The sequence below is a fragment of the Nilaparvata lugens genome, chromosome 2 (assembly GCF_014356525.2).
Source record: "Nilaparvata lugens isolate BPH chromosome 2, ASM1435652v1, whole genome shotgun sequence".
In the NCBI taxonomy this organism is placed as follows: domain Eukaryota; kingdom Metazoa; phylum Arthropoda; class Insecta; order Hemiptera; family Delphacidae; genus Nilaparvata; species Nilaparvata lugens.
In genome coordinates, this window is record NC_052505.1 from 64,459,264 (window position 1) to 64,477,283 (window position 18,020).

The 18,020-nt window shown below is 32.5% G+C and overlaps 2 protein-coding genes across 6 annotated transcripts in view; both read right to left on the bottom strand.

The window, feature by feature from the left end:
• Positions 1 to 2,154: 2,154 nt before the first annotated feature.
• The window catches only part of LOC111053797, a 50,708-nt gene continuing 34,842 nt past the window's right edge, over positions 2,155 to 18,020 (bottom strand). Inside the window, exons 2-5 of one of the 2 annotated variants that reach the window (XM_039422457.1) lie at positions 5,306 to 5,681; positions 3,638 to 3,898; positions 2,396 to 2,452; positions 2,155 to 2,222 (exon numbers count right to left, since the gene is read on the bottom strand). In XM_039422457.1, the coding sequence (XP_039278391.1) occupies positions 3,642 to 3,898; positions 5,306 to 5,663 (615 nt within the window). In that variant the 5' untranslated portion in view covers positions 5,664 to 5,681 and the 3' untranslated portion in view covers positions 2,155 to 2,222; positions 2,396 to 2,452; positions 3,638 to 3,641. Of the gene's footprint in view, positions 2,333 to 2,395; positions 2,453 to 3,637; positions 3,899 to 5,305; positions 5,682 to 18,020 lie in introns of those variants that run through there. The other variant, XR_005570612.1, reaches the window with a different exon arrangement.
• Positions 12,544 to 18,020, bottom strand: part of LOC111048612 — a 133,447-nt gene continuing 127,970 nt past the window's right edge. For 2 of the 4 annotated variants that reach the window (XM_039422451.1, XM_039422452.1), the window contains one exon: positions 12,544 to 13,199. In XM_039422451.1, coding sequence (XP_039278385.1) covers positions 12,840 to 13,199 — 360 coding nt within the window. In that variant the 3' untranslated portion in view covers positions 12,544 to 12,839. The remainder of the gene's footprint in view (positions 13,200 to 18,020) is intronic. The other 2 variants (XM_039422455.1, XM_039422454.1) reach the window with 1 other exon arrangement.

The following is an 18,020-nucleotide window of genomic DNA, read 5'->3' on the forward strand; positions in this document are numbered from 1 at the left end:
AAACTATGAGCCGCATCTGCAATAACTGGATCTGAATAAACTGCTTGACTTGCCAGACATCCTATGTGTAATGAAAGTTTCATCCTAAATGAAAGTATCAGACAACTCCATAATTCATATCAGAAATATTCTTAGTAATATTTAAGGCAGTTTTGCTACTATTTGGTGGTATCCGTTGGAAGGCTTTTCAGTGGCTAGCTAAAGCTGCGTCTACACCAAAGTTATTAACAAAATGTTTATTTTTCCTTCCTCATAGATTCTATTAGATTGAACATACTGTAGCTTATCATACAAATGATGTGCCTATGTGTTTGTCAAGATCCGTTTAATCTAATAGAATCTATAAGGAAGGAAAAATAAACATTTTTTAATAACTTTGGTATAAACGCAGCTTTAGAAGACCGACCGAGGTGATTATGATAACAAGTCATACGGTGATCAAACTAGAAAGATTTCTAGGCCTTTGAAGCACTTGACGAGCCAATCCTGTTAATTTATCAATCAATAATATTGATTATTTATTATTTTACAAAGGCGACTTTGTAGAAGTATTGTAAGCCAGGTGATGATGATGGGATGAATGATAATACAATGAAGGTGGAGTTATGAATGAATAAAAATGATAGGTTATGCTATCCTCTTGAATTGATTGAGTTCTTTTTTCAATCCAGAAATAAAACTAAAAATTTTGAATTTGATTTGATTAAAACCGAATATAATAGAATGATGACATTCAATAAACTCTCAGAACTTGAAAATATTGAGTTATTAAGAAAAATTTTGAACCAGAAATAAAACACAAACTAATTATGACATTTTTTTCAAACCGGGCAACTTAAAAAACTTGTATTTCAGAAAAATAAAAGTTTTTTTAAATAAATATCCTTATTTACAATATTGACTATTCAATGGGTAAAATTATTCAAAGTTCCTACTTTAGGGAGTGTCTCACATCTTCGAGTGCATATTCCTACCAGACAAACAGAAACAAAAGTAGGACATTGTGATGTTCATGAACATGGGACGTTGTCACAGCATTGCGTTTACATTGCAGGCTGATACGCAGGCAGTCGAGTCATAAATAAACATGACCTAATAAATTGTATTTATTTGGTTCAAAGGTAAAAGAAAATGTGTGGGAGTTTATGTTTTGGCTTTTAAATGGCAATATGTTACTGCTGGCAAGCAGCTGGAGCAAATAATTGAAAATGCACGTCCACGATATAAAATCAATGTGTCTAAAAGCTACTTCAAGTTTTGGTTGTACAATAAAAATTCTAACAAGTTTTTATCGAACGTCCAAAGTCTAACTACACACACATCAATTTTTGAATGAACAATTTTTTTCGTCCTTATAAACTCTACCAGGAGCTTGACAAACTCATGATCACATCATAATATATGTTTGTCAAATTTTGTTCAATTTAATCAAATTTATTAGGATGGCATAAAATCGTAAGTTCAAAAATTGATGTGTGTGTTACTAGACTTAAGACTTATTCACACAACATATTCCCAAACTTTCATAATAATTGGTCTAGTAGTTTCTCAATCACATATAAACACTCATTTGTCTTTTTCTTTAGGGCTTTTTGTAATATAAATAGAAATACAAATCTCAGTACTCTTTAAATTATTTTATCACAACATGATTCGTACATTAAATGCCATTTTCAAACTTGAAAATGGTATTTAATATCCGAACCATGTTGTGATAAAATAATTTAAAAGGGTACTGAGGTTTGTATTTCAATCTATATTTAAACATTCATTTATATTTTTCATTTTTATATTTTATCCAAGTTGTATTATATTGTGTGATTAAAAAATAAAGTGATAGATTTTATAAATTAAATAGTAAGCACTATTATTCACATTAGTCCAATCATATTTTCTTATGACTCTCAATCTATTTCTTGAATATTCCAATGCTGTCTGCTGTACATTATAATTTTTATAATTTTAGTCGAGTCAGATCTGTAATGCAGCATCTGGACAATGCTTCAACAATGATCAAGTCTGAACTTTCCTTGTTGGACTAGACCCAACAACAGTGATTTTTCATGTGAGAAAAAACACTACATCGAAAATTTGAAACAAATTAGTCACACAAGGTGTTTTTTTTTTTAATGATAGAAATGAAAAGTCTTCATATTCTACATAATTTTCAAGTTGCAATTTATTTATTTATATATTAATACATTAATATTTACAGATCTATCCTAATAATATTCCTATCTACCTAATATTTTTACAACCTCTTCTGGAGATAATACATTAATATTTACAGATCTATCCTAATAATATTTCCTATCTACCTAATATTTACAACCTCTTCTGGAGATAATAAGTTACATTAATATTTACAGATCTATCCTAATAATTTCCTATCTACCTAATAATATTTCCTATCTACCTAATATTTACAACCTCTTCTGGAGATACGGTCAACCTGAAAAGATGAAAATTAATTATTTTTAAATCAGTTATTTGAATGAACACAGTAATATTAGTTTATGAGTCAGGAGTTCCTAACATCATATCATCACATGTTTAGTTTGATTGAACCACATCTGTAGATTATCAATAAATATTTAGGACATTTATATAATTATAGTAACATCACACTAAAATGCATATAGAAAATGCATACAAATCAATAAAAATGCACATAGAATCCATAAAAAATATTTAATCGAGCATTAGCGAGTTTTTACTCTCAACTCAAGGCCAAAGTCGTTGTCCGTCTGTGTGAATATTCAACAATAACTTTTGAAAGATTTGATCAATCAACTCAAATTATGAACACATACTCTTCGACTCTTTACAGCTCAAGCTCGTTGGACAACAAAATTTACCGACTCCTCTGTCCTTTTTCAGGATATAACAAATAACATTGAAATTGCTCAAGAAAAACATTTGTTGTTATTCATCATTAAGCCAGCTGACGAATTCATTGCATGCAATTACTACAGTTTTTCCATTCATTCATAACATCAGCTGAGGCTATTTGGGAGCTGTCACACAGACAGTCCTTCTTGGGCTGACACATGATTTCAGCTAATTTGCAACTTTTACATCAAAAAATTGATACGGATTGAGATATCAATGTGCGGTTTTTTCTTGGAACTCTGTATTGAAATCATGTATCACATGACCATCTTCTCATTTAAAAAAAAAAATGAATTTCGATTCATATGAGGGACAAAGATGTTGAAGCGAAAGAGTAATTTTTTATTTCAAATATGATCCCCAATGAAACATCCTTTCAAATAATTCTTGTAAAAGAAATATTTAGCTGTTTTCATAATTTTAATCAACTCTGTATAATTAAAAGTTGCGCGTTTCAAAAATTACAATACAAAATTTCATGAGTGAGTTCTCCAACCCAGGGTGTCACTAGTGCAGAGTTGGTAAAAATTATGGATACAGCTAAATATTTCTTTCACAAGAATAAGTATGACATCAGGATTCATCGGGGGTCCCATTTGAAATGAAAAATAACTATTCAAAAATCACTCTGTCGCTTTAATATAAATGATAATTTCCACATACTAAAATTAAGGTACAAGTAATATGTAACTTTTTGGCTGTCGACCATTGATTGTAATGGTTATCTTGCCAATCTGACTCTTACCTTCTCACATTACTTCTTCCTCTCCAGCGATGTCAAGAAGGAACCACTCATTCTGAGGCAGTGGCCTATTGACAATGTTGTCGGCACCATGAGCCACTGCACTCAGAAAGTGTATTATTGTGATCTCGCCGTTTATAAGACGACGGATCGCCTTCTTGACATCGCGAGTAACTTTGTCTTTTTTCGGTCGGTTGACCGCAATCTCTCTATGTACTCTAATGAGATTGTCATAGGAGGTTCTCTCTATTAACTGGAGCCTTCCTAAAAAGCAATTAATTCAAAGCTTATTACAAGAAAATTTTAAACAATTGCAAACTTCAAAGGACTTGAAATAACTACTGTGCTCTCATCAGTTGAACCACTTTTTTATTGATCTTGCAGCTGTATATTTGATCAAGTGCAGATTTAAATTGGTGTGAACGCAAGCTGAATGATTTTGGAATACACATTTGTTTCATTAAAATCAAATACCTAATAATAATAATAATTATTATTATTATAATCAATTTGTTGCATGTTTAGTACGGTACGGTAGTGATTCGTAAACAATAATCAATTGTCAATTTATAATATAGGAGTTTAAGATAAGATGAACATGAACTATGAGTGGGGGGGGGATGTATACTTGTTTGTCAATGATTAGATGATACAACATCGCATGGCACTATGAGCAACACAGAATAAAATACACCAGAAGGCATCCTCTATCTATTAATATCATGGACAGCCTATCTTATCTCTTAATTGAATATTCAACAACAACTCGAATTTAACTATGAATTCATATTGAACTAGCCGGAAGGCTTGCTTCGCTCGCCTCATCTGTCTAGCCAGTGGGCTCCGCCCAGAAAACGCAGGAAAAATGCTCAAAAAGCGCTGATCTTGGTCGGAACTTGGGCGTTATTTCAAAACCCTACCAATACAACATTTTCATACCTCAGCAGAGCCTGTGTATCAAATTTGAACATTTTTTGCCAATTAGTTCTTGAAATAGCTGAGAAAACGTTGGAAAAATGCTGTTCTTGGGTGCCTCTCTGGAAAAATCTCTGGAAATTTTTCTAATCTGTTCTTAGAGCGCCTCTAGTTGGCCAACTATGTTGAATTTGAGCCTATTGGTCCAGTAGATTTTTAGTTCTGTTGATTATGAGTGAGTGAGTGAATGAATCATTGTCATTTTGCTCTTTTATCTAACTATTATAAATATATAGAGTGCCTAAAAATAAATTGATTGAATAAAACCCAGAGCAGTTGATAATTCCAATTTGGAATCGGTTGAATGAGGTTGGCTAGCACTAACTAGGCCTAGGTGGAACCAGGAATTTTATGAGTGCTCGAAACTAGTTTTGCTTATGCAAAAAAGTATTGAAATGGATACTAATAATTTTTTATGATAATCGATTAATTATCTATTCTTATTTATCTGCGGACAACGTTGATCAATACGTATTTTGCAACGTTCCAATTTCCACAAATTATTTTCGTGCTGTTTACATCGTACAGAAAATATTAGCACATGATCTTTTTGTCTTTGCTATAGTAGCCTACAGTACTACCACTTAATTCAAAACAACAAAATTTTATCAATAATATAGGAAGAAGTAATGACTAGGTGCTAGTCGCTTGATTCTAGGTTTCATTCAATCGACCCAATAATAGTGTATCACTTACTTATGAAGCTCCATATGTCGAGATTCACGCCAAACGCACAGAGAAGTTGGGCGTGGAATGATTCGAGGTCATTGTTGGTCCTCCTGGCGCAACCAAAAGTAGACAATGACTCCACGCCAATCACACCCACCCAGAATCTCCTCACATAAGCTGTTAAGTTCTGCAACCGAGCATCCATCTCTCCCTCATTAATGTAATCTATGATTGCATTTAGGCCATCAACTATTGAGAAGGGAGGAACTCGGTCGCTGTGAGGAGGTCCTCTCTGTGCTGGCAGGTGTGGCAAAGCCATTACCATTTTTATGACTTTCATGTTGTCTATGTCGGCACGACATACAGCCAAAAGGTCGTGGGTCATGACGTACCTCCAAATTGCCTGCAAAAATTAATTTTGTCAAACACTTTTTAAAGTTTAAAGTTTCAAATACGAAATTGAAACTTTGCACAATCATTTATAACAACTAGACAAAGCTAAAAAAAATACGATAATTTTTCAAATAAGAAAAAAAAATCACATTTCATAAAACAAACTGGCCCCCATTTAATTTTTTTCTCTTTTAATAACTCGGAAACCGTTGATTTTACCAAAAATTACAAGAATAACCATTTTAGTAAATTTAATTACCTATCAATTGGTACCTGATTTTTTAATATTGGATCAATATTGACTGAGATATGGCACATTTAGTGATAGGTGACCTCTGAAAGTTTGTTGCAGTACAAACCAAGGCATGCTGATAGAGTCGCATCGCAATGATGCAACAATCTCTATTTGCATTGTATGTTAATTTTAAGCGATTTTAGGTTAATTCGAACAACAAAACAACGTTACATAACCCTCTAAAGGCGGGTCACCAACCACTAAAGCTGCCATATCTTAGTTCATATTGGTCCAATCTTGGAAAATTGGGCACCAATCAATAGGCAATTTAATTTACTAAAAAGCTATTCTTGTAAAGTTTTTGTAAAACCAACGGTTTCTGAGTTATTTGAAAAGCAAAATTTTGAATGGCCGTCATTGTGGTTTATACATTTAAAAATTATTGTAATTTTTTTTGTAGCTTTGTCCAGTTGTTATGAATGATTGTGCAAAGTTTCAATTTCGTATGATTAACCATTATTAAGGAAAAACAAGTGAAAAAATCAAAATGGCCGCTGTTTGATTAAATGAAGACTTCCGGACAATTTAAATATGATACTCAGATATGTTTTTCACCCAGGAACAATGCCCTAGAGTATTGGTAGGGAGTTCATAAACACTATATATATGTAATAGTGTGATATTGAGAGGGTAGTATTGTAGTTTTTTTTGTGTATCTTATATTATTTTTCAGGTTTTTGAACTGAAATGAACATTGATTCTAACTGTATGTTGAACCCTGCGTTTTTAGTGTGAGAATTGACTCTGTCTTGTTTGAATTTGCTAACTTGTTGCTTAGTTGTCGAAATTAAAGCAATTTTAGTGCATTTTCAAATACAGTTTCAATTTCATGTCAAAAAAGCCACTATATTTGAAAATTGTATGAGCATTGACCTTTTTGCAGCTTTGGCTTTTCCACTGGAAGTTATGCTCAATGCTCGTGGAGGGGGAATAATTTTCAGTGAAAAGGCCACAGTTGGTATTGAGACATGAACAGAAAATCATGTAACAGTGCGCGAGCCTCAGTCCTCTGAATGGGTCTGTTGCCCATCCAGAGGGACAAATTGAAAAGTTTTCATTATCAGTACTTTTGTTGTAATTTGTATAGTAATCTAAAATTGATAGAATCCGTAGATGTAAAATTAAGAGGTTAATTGTGTGCGTTAATTTAAGTAGAGTGTAGTGAGTTTCATAACGTCTGAGTTCATTGAGTTTTGGATTAAGTGGTCTCAAAAATAAAATGTGAAATTGTTGAAATGGTGAGTGCCAAACTGTTGTTTTTATTTAACTTGAAATCTAGTACATAGAATGACCGAGGCCCAAATTTAGTTGCAGCAAGTTAGCAGGTTCCCAAAATGTATAGATTGAAATTCCTTCTTTTTCTGATTAACTCTGTTTGAAAATTTGACATGATTTCTATTGATTCGTTAATGAGTTCAATAAACCTGAGGTTGAATTTTAAAAAGTATTTTTCATTGAAGTTCCTGGCTCGTAGTTACTATGTTTGCTAGAATATGTGACAATGATGATAATCTGTGCATTTGAATGAACGAATCCACTAAAAGCTCCCAATCAATCAAGGATTCAAATACCGGTAGATGAATTGATAGCAGTAAACTTAGCATAATTTTGGTAAATATTATAGGAGAGAAGAAACAACCCCCCCTCCATTTACATTGGTGGCCAGCAGTGGTATAGTCTGCAAGAATGACTATCAAACCACATGTATTATTATATATTCCATATTTTGGAAGATTATACTAAATAGAGACAAATATGTCACCGGTTACAGAAATGATGTCAGGTGTGGTGTAAATGGATAAGTATTTTAGCTTGTAATGATGCTATATGTTTAAGTGTTGTAAGGTATTGTTTTGTGGATTTGTGTTGTATATTGCCAAAATTCTTATGAAGATTATAAGTTGATTTGCTCTGAAAACTGGATTTCCTATTCATTAGCAATAGATCCTGTAATATTACATTTTTTCTCGATTAAAATCGAATCTTCAATTTGAGATCTATAAAACTTGATAGTAAATATCAGAGTAAATGATATGCGGACAACTTTTTAACTGAGAATTTATCGTAAATAATTGTGTTGCACATTCCATGGTATCACCGAAACTGAGTTAACAGATAAATATAGAGGATATATAAATTTAAAATAACAGTTTCGAAATAAAGTTTTATTGAGAACAAATGTAAAATGTAAATTCTAAACTTGTAATTTATAATTTTTTGGAATTTAATATTGGTGACGTGTTCATAATGTCGACACTGTTTTTGAGGTGGGGCTTTGCTCTGTACTTGTTAGAGGCTTTCTCTCTAAAAAATGGTGGCTGGCTATGTGTTCTAATTTTGTGTTCTCTGAATATTTTTCTGTTTAATTGAATTTTTAATGTTTTAAATTGAGTTTTGAACAGTTTTATGGTGTTCTAATTTGTATAAATTGTTTTGTGTGTCTACAAGCCTATAGCCATTGTTTTTCAACTATATAAATGGATAAGTATTTAGCTTGTGATGATGCTAGATGCTTAAGTGTGTAAGGTATTGTTTTGTGGATTTGTGTTGTATATTGCCAAAATTCTTCTGAAGATTATAAGTTGGTTTGCTCTGAAAACTGGATTTCTCATTCATAAGCAATAGATCCATTCATAGTTTATCAAGAATCTACCATTTTGGAGCCGATAACTTTCCTTAGGTTAATAGGTGAAAAATGCTATCCAACCTATTTAGGAGAAATTGGTAGCATGGCAATCCATTCATAATTTATCAAGAATTTACCATTTTGGAGCCGATAACTTTCTTTAGGTTAATAGGTGAAAAATGCTATTCAACCTATTTAGGATAAATTGATAGCATGGCAACACACACACACACACACACACACACACACACACACACACACACACACACACACACACACACACACACGGAGAGGTATCTACACAAAGAAACTGTTATTCTACTCATATCATATAGTTAAGTTAGTTGAGTTGAAAATGTATTTATACAGAGTAAGTCATAATGTATGGGAACCCTTCAATAAGTTGGAGACTGTTGTAGTTATAATACTGTAACTTTCAGGATAAGTTATTGGACGAATACTCTTATCTTTTGACGTACAACTGAATTTCAACCCCTCATAAGAGGGTGACTTAGGGGTTGTAACTGTAATATTTTAAATGTTAACACCCATTGTGTGCTACATCATTTTAAAGGCCTTTTTAAAACTGGAAAGATGGCATCAATAAAAATGTTCTATGATACCAAAAATGGTGGCTGATTGAAGTTTTAGTTTGTAAAGGAATGATAGGTAAAGTAATGAAACTTAAATCAACACTTTTCTGAATGAATAACGAAACACATTGAAAAACATGGTTATTTATTTAGTTAAATGGAGGGCTTGAAATGCCCTCCTTCTCGTTTGACAGTGTGCCAGTTTGTCATAAATGTAAATGAAATAAATATAGTAGTATGTAAAATGAAATGTAAATAGTAGCAGACTGATTACTAGATAAATAACCAGTTTTTTATTGTATTTCGTTATTCATTCAAAATGTTACTCGTAAATGTGGATCTTCTAGAGCTAGATTAACACTAATCCCATTTCTGTATTGAATTACAACTAGCATTTCGCTTCTGGATAATCAGTGTGATTTTGACTTATTGAAAATATTGTTCTCAATACTTATCTTAATTACTTAGTATGGCTGATAATTTGTTTCTTCCGATGATAAAATTAGTTCCTTATATGTGTGATGTGAACGTTGTGTTATTACTTGAATGTTTTCTGTTGTTGCAAGATACAGAATGGCCCAAAAAGGATGGTCGGTTTTTAAATGACTATAACTTGAATAATTTTCAACATACATTTTATTTTTCTATATTTCTGTGTTTGTTCAACTGCCAAATTTCAGAAAACGTCATAATTAACATACGTGATACTGTAAAGAGCGGCAAACAAAGGCCAAAAGATAATCACGTCACCTAATGGAACGTCGACGACTTATCAGTTTTGTTAATTATGACGTTTTCTGAAATTAGACAATTGAACAAACTCATAATATATAGAGATAAAATATATGTTGGAAATTATTCAAGTTATAGTCACTTCAAAGCCGACCATTCTTTTTGGGTCATTCTGTAATAACCTACATCTCTTCAATTGTATAGCCTACAAGCTGATAAAATCTAATATTGGGGCGCTCTGTTCGTTAAAGTAGTGTAATGGTGATCTTTTTTTAACAATTTGATCATTTTGTCTCTAAAATAAGTGTTTTTGTTTAGAATTATATCGTAAAATTGTAATTGAGTATATGGTTACTATTTATGAATTAAACATCATTATTATTTTAATTACCTATAGAATTCATGTCATTTTTTTCCGTTTTCTCACTTTAAGTACTCTATTGTTATTATTTAAATCTACTTTGGCGTCTACTAGACCTGGTTAAAATACTATGACGATTCATTGACTGAAAATCGGTTTATTATCCCTGTGAGGAGGGATTCGGACGGGACGTTGCTAATTATATCTTGCCAAGAGGTGGAATCATATTTTTTTAATGGGCCACAATTTATCAACTTCGTTAATTCACTCTTACATACAGCTGGATGGATTGAATGGACGGAATAATTGGAGTGATATAAAATATTAGGGCCAATTTCCGAGCTCGGGATTTAGCTAAGTTCTAGAATTTAAACAACTGGAGTCAGAAAATTGGCTTTCCGAAACGGGGCGTCGTCTTAGTCCACGTTTAAATTGAATTTCGAAAAACTATGAAATTGAAAACAAAATAAAATAAAGAGAAAATAGTGTGAAGTTTCTGCTACCTATTTTGAATTATTTAGAAATGTTTCATTTCGTCAAGGCAATAAACGTCTCCAATAATTATAGAAATGAGAAAATAAAGATTACGGTACCATAAAAACTATCACTACGCCCTGTTTCGGAAAGCCAATTTTCTGGCTCCAGATGTTTAAAGTCTAGAACTTAGCTAAATCCCGAGCTCGGAAATGAGCCCTTAAATTTACTTGACGAACAAGAGGAAATGTGGCAGCACATCCACCAGAGACGGCACTCTTATTTAAGGGACGTGAGTTTTTTTGTCTTATTTACACTTGCATATTGCATAGATATAACTGTGATTAATTATTTTGAATTTGAAGTTGCAATGGGCATTGAGATTTTATTCAATAAGTATAGAAGATGTCAATATGAAAAGCTAAAATATACTTTTTCAAACAGGAAATAAAGAGCGCAAATGATTTACAGTATACGTTATTAGGAATTAAAAATTTTTATGATAGTCTGTTTTTCCAAATTTTTGTGGAAGTTTTTTACTGAACGTTTTCCTCGAAAGAGCGGGTACAGTATGTGAAATGATGATGTGGACATGGAAAGGATATAATATATCATATTTGATGGATATAATATAATATTATTCCAAGGTAGGGCTCAATTATTAATCAGAGCCAGTTCAAGTGCGGTCACTGGTTAAAGGAGTACGTTAGCAGCCGTGAATCTTTCATCATTTTGAGCGATAAGATACAATATCTTGTATAAATATCTTCATTCTATAATGTATCAAAGAATTAAAAATAAATTATATATTGTAGGCCCAAACAGGCAGGCTATATAATTATGTGCATAATAGTTTTTTAAATAGAAATCTGAAAAAGCATAGTTAATTATTTGATACTTGACACAAGAAAGTACCGGAGCTATGCTCCCGGAGGGTATGGAATACCTCCCATGGAGAAGGGAGTATATCCGGTGATACGAAATTACGGCATAACTGAAAAGTGGTACAGCCATTGTTTGAACCAGCTCGTTTTCCACTCCTTCAATACGTCGAAAGTGAAAGTTCTTGTATGATTGCAGGCTGCATGCAGAGCTGCAGGTAAGTATTTTATCAACTAGTTTATTATAAATTCAATTCTTTGAATGTGACAGTGCACTGGTGAGTGGATATTTTGGCGCTGTGATGTCCGCTGCTGGTTTTTGGCTTTCATGTTTTTCTTCTGACTTGTCTCTTTTGAGCATGCTCTGCATGGTCACTTTATGGACAGAAAGTTAATTATTATTATTATGTCAGTTGAGGTTGGACATCATGAAGGACAAACTACAGAGTTGATGAAAAGTATGGAAACAGCTCAATCTGTTATAATACTAGAATAATTTGAGCGGCCCGTATACTGGTAAATTTTATTAGCAGTAGAATGTTCAGTGTCCCATGGAATCCATTTTGACATGTTCCAAAATCCATTGACCGTCATACGACAGTGCAGTCATACCACGGTGCAGAAAGTTCTGTACTGTCTATGAAGGCTCTCTGTCTCTTGAGCATTTGAAATTTTATTCAAGTAAGGTATGTGATTTACTGTGTATAGAATATAGGCCTACAAGTAGAATTTCAAGAATGATAGACTGTCTGAAAAAGCTATGCATTAAAGTTTGATGGTAGTTTTCAATTTATGCTGATGGCCAGTCTACTGAAGATTAAAGGCCTCTGGTGAATTCAGAATGAACTTAAATTACAGTACTTTTAAATTATATAAAACTTATTGAAAAAATAAATAATATTTGGTACTATATTTTCAGAAAGAAATGTATTTATTATTAACTTGAATAAAAATCAGCTCTGTATCAAAAATTGTGTGTTTTCCTATGTACCTAGGGTGAGTTTGGTTGAAAATAGTCCGATTCTTCTTTTAAAAAAATTATATTATATAACTCTTTCCCTAAAAAATGTGGTCCTCATCTGCTTGTTCTTGTTCATTCTTTCCTACTAAGATGCATTGAAACGATTTTTGTAATCTGAATAATATATGCATGATATTCTTATTGGTACAGTAGCTTGGTATGGTACCCAATTTTTCATGCCATCTTCACGGTTTTCTTTTGACAGATATCTGTTTCACCTTATTTGCATCATTATCCTCAATAAACGATTGATTTTTGACGCCAATGCCTTTCGTCAGGAAATCTTGAATTTTCTGTCTCGGGATTGACACATAACGAAGCGTTTGCTCATTTCCAGACGAATTTGATCGACTGTTGTCCGACTGAGCTGATTTGTCATCTGACGGTGAGTAAACGACAATTTCCAGTTCATTTTCCGATCGCAAATCTTTCACTGACAGAATTGAACCCTCCAGCTCAATATAAGAGTCAGATTCATCATCCATCCTCTCTTCCCAACTTATTTCTCTCCATGAGGGGCCCGCGATGTCCAGTTTTGATCCATACTGCAATAGGAATACATCATAGAGAAACCGAGAAAATTGGAAAATACTGATGAAAGATTACTCAAGTGAAAACAGAATGATAGAGGAAAGAGAAATAAAAATATTTTTTTCTTATGCAATTCCAATGTATTCATTATTCTGAAAAAGGACGTAGGAGAGTGAGTCAATTCTGTTGTCCAATGAACTTGACCTGTAAAAAGGTTCGAAGAATATGTGTTCAAAATTTGAAGCTGATCGATTGATCAATTCTTTCTAAAGTTATTGTTAAGCAGTCAGAGACTTTGGCCTTCAGCAAGTCAAAAGTGAGAACTCGCTGAACGCTCGTTCAATTATAAGATGGTAATCATATATATATATATATATATATATATAATATATATATATATATATATATATATATATATATATATATATATATATGAATAAAACAAATAAATCTTATAGCACCCTTTATTCTTAAAAACATTAAAATAGTTGAACAACTAGTTTCGGTTTACATCATCTTCAGGTTCTAAAATAAAATAAAATTCATACACTGTTTACAAATTGATATAAAACGAACAGTTTTAAATTCATATGACTAATTATTTTTGGTAAAAGTTATTAAATTTAAATTTATATTTTAAAATTTTCAATATTATTTTGTAATGGAAGCAATTGAAAGTAGTGTTATTGAAATTAGTGAAAATGAACGTAATATTTTATTTGCTGGCTGCCTAGCATAGGCTACGGAAAGCTTGCATTTTTTCAACCGATGGACGAGGTGAGGATCTCTCTCAGGGTCGGGAACTGCCTAGCTTGCATCCCAGCCTGGGAAAGATAGTTTCCATCCACTCGTCCCATCAACAGTTTCCGGCTCTTCTTCCCCCCTGCCATAGTCTAGTTTTCCACGTGTAGGCCTAGGAAGAGTCGGACCTGAGACAAAATTGCATTCTTTCCGTGTACTCTTGTTTTAACCGTTGAAGCGAACACAGCGCGCTCAGACATCAATTCGTTTCGGGAGTGTGGATCACCAAAATCATCGTTTAATGGATTTCTTCAGCGTCTTCATTATGGGTGAGTCCCGAAATTAATCCTACTCAAATGACAAGGGGCGATCGAACTTTAATTGCATAACGATAGGTTTTTCTTGTTTATTTGTACCATTCCAAATCTCTTTCAATGTGTTTTTTTGTATTAGGCTAGGCAGCCAGAGTAGAGTCAAAATTGCTGTAAAAATTTGGTAGAGAAAATGTTTAAATACAACAAATTTTCATAGAGTAAAAATTAGCTTTCTTTAACCACGTCTACCCTTTGGTAAAAACAGTTCATTAATATCTAATCTACCCGAGATATTACAATGGTGGCAGTTCGGTGGAATTTGGCTGCAAGAATGCCAAAAATATAGAATACAGTAGAATAATTTATCAGTGGATTGAAAAAAAAATGTCGGGTAGCACTGATTATAAAATTAGAAAACGTAACTTTTTAACGCTAGTACTGGAAATAGTGGAAGTTTTATTGGAGCTGCTTCCAATGTACGAATATAACGATTTGTTGATGGAAGCTTCATTACTAGTCATTGATCTTGTTAGTCCAATACTCGACGAAGAACTTGATGATTAATAAATTATTATTAGTTGGCTGCCTACGCAAAATTAAATACTGTGAATTGTTTGAGTGTAACAAAATATTAAGTAATCATAGAATATTTTAACAAGTTATTACGAATAAATTGAAACCAAATTGCGTAGCTTTTGACCAAAATTTTTAAATACTAGAATTATTGAAAAGTTGATTTTGATTGTTTTTTTATGGAATGTAAGAACTTAATCATTGATGTAAGAATATTTAATGTGGGATCATTTTGCTTCTAATATACTAAATTGTGAAAAAAAAACAATTTACGAAGGGCTTTCTCGAAGTTTGTTACACGAATGGAAGAATTTGAAATTTAATCCAAATTATCAAACCTTAAAATTAACCTTTTCAATTTTTTTTTCTCTTTCTTTCTTCGAGTTATTAATTGCTGAGTATAAGAATAATTATTGCATTCCAAAATTATCACCTTAGACCGAAATAAAGAGTAGGAAGAGAGTCTTTAGTGACAATCTGTTCAATTATTATCGTACAATTTATCTGATTTCAAATTCTATCGTTCATTAATAATAATAGTACTGATTTTGGCGGAGTAGTTCATAAGATATAACAACTTTATCCTACTGAGCTCTACGGACACGATGGTCATGGGGCACGACGATGTTAACACTCCTCCAAAACCTCCATCACACGTGCTAAACGGGAAGTTCGGGAGACTCGGAAAACGCATCCGAAATGAACGAATTAAGGAGACAGTTAGCGGAACTGAGAGCTCAGAATGAACGTAACGAAGCGGAGAAAAACCAACTTAGGTCAGAATTATTATCGCAAGATTCAAGAAGCCACACCAGTCGCCAAATCACTTCATCTGTAAGGAAGGATTTGGGAGTACAATCTCTCGTGAAGTCGTTTTCGGGTGAAGAAGGAAGTCAGAGTGTACGCGAATTCATCCAAAACTTAAAACTCATTGCTCAACTCGGAAATTGGGAGGACAATGATTTGAAGTTTATTTGTAGAATGAAAACGACGGGTGCAGCTGCAACTTGCTTAGACACTCAACCCGAGTTACTCTCTGTCGGTTCCAAATTTGAAGATTACGAACGTATACTTAAACAAAGATTTGAGAAAAGTCTCGACCCGGAACGATGGCTCTTCGCGCTCAGCGCCATAAAGCAAAATCAAGGTGAGACCGCCCGTGCGTTTGCTGACCGTTGTCGCGAAATCGGGTTAAAAGCTATGCCTATTCCTGCCGACCCACAACAGGCAATATGGGCTCGCACGCAGCTCAACAAGACATTATTGACTGCTTTTGTACGAGGACTTCAAGGGTCAGCATTCCAAATCTCTTTCAATGTGTTTTTTTGTATTAGGCTAGGCAGCCAGAGTAGAGTAAAAATTGTTGTAAAAATTTTGTAGAGAAAATGTTTAAATACAACAAATTTTCATAGAATAAAAATTTGCTTTCTTTAACCACGTCTACCCTTTGGTAAAAACAGTTCATTAATATCTAATCTACCCGAGATATTACAATTTATTCACTTTTAATTTAAAAATATAAATTTGAATTAATAACTTTTACCAAAAATAATTAGTCATATGAATTTAAACATATGTTCGTTTTATATCAATTTGTAAACAGTTATTGAATTTTATTTTATTTTAGACCTGAAGATGGTGTGAACCGAAACTATTTTAATGTTTTTTAAAGAATAAAGGGTGCTATAAGATTTATTTCGTTCTATTAATTTAAAAGCAGCCCTTTAACAAAATACATCTTATAGCACTCTTTATTCTTTAAAAAACACTTTAAAGTTTTATAATATAATAATATAAACAGGATACACACAACATGGATAGATTAAAAACACATAAAAACTGGGCCCCCTTTGTCGATCAAACAGAAAGTGAAATCTGCACCACTTCACTTGTTTATTTGTTTATATATATATATATATATATATATATAATATATATATATATATATATATATATATAATATATATATATATATATATATATATTGAAAACTTTCAAAAAAGGGTAGGCCTACAAATAATGATGTTATTTTATAAAACTTGGAATTGGTGTAGTGGTAGTGAAGTGAGAAAAGTTTAAATGAAATAAAAATGTATATAACGAAAGAATTCAAAGTGGAGAAATTGTGGATTAGAACTGTAGGATTTACTGGAAGACTTTGGCAATAAAATTAATATTTTAGGATAAGAAATAAGAGAACAAAATTAATGGTTAGGTAACACGTCTTCTACATCTACAATCAGTGACAGTAATAGTGAAGATAACAGTGAAAGCACAATGGATAACCCCCTTATTTCAAGACCAATTGCGAAACATCACCTACACACAATACCTGAATATACAGGAAACCCAACAGAACTACTTAGCTTTCTCGAAGTTGTCGAAAAATTGAAAAATGACTATTGTAATAATCGTATCGCGGAAGCAGCAGACAATCATTGGATTCTCCTTCACTATTGTAAAAACAAATTACATGGACCTGTTAAAGATGTAATCCTAAACAGTACAGTAGATTACCTCTCAAATTTGATTGATGTTTTGAAAAAAAACTTTGCCGATAATAGGAAAGTAGAACAATTAATTATGGCCTCATATTCATTACAATGATTCACGAATTTTGATCGATACAGGTAGTAAATATAATTTCATTAAACCTCAAATGGTTTCTCCTCAGACAGAAATAATTGATTGTGATTATAAAATTTGTACACCCGCTGGTGAATCTAATGGAAAAGGTTGTGTAAATATTAATGTTAAGAATATGCTTGGTGTTGATAAAGATGAAAAATTTTATGTGTATGATTTTAGCGATAATTATGATGTTTTTATTGGAAAGCAAAAATTGCAAGGGTTGAAAGCAAAAATTGATTTGGAGACCAATTGTCTCATAACAAAAGATTGCACGATACCACTGTTAGGAATGAACCATATTGAAATAAACAAAGGTTGGAATGAATTGAAAATTAAAGCTAATGTTTGCACTCCATCAGATAAGCTATGTGTTGTTAGCGTTAGTAATAAGGAATTGCAATTGTATAATATTGTAACTGATATTGATAGGAATGGTTTTATTGAGATTGAATATTTTTCTGATTGTGACAAAACGTTGAGTATCGAAACAGTTTCTGTAGAAGAATGTGAATTGTACTTGGGTGAGATGATCGATAATCCCCTCTCCATTGACGAAATCACTTCTTTATTGAGAAC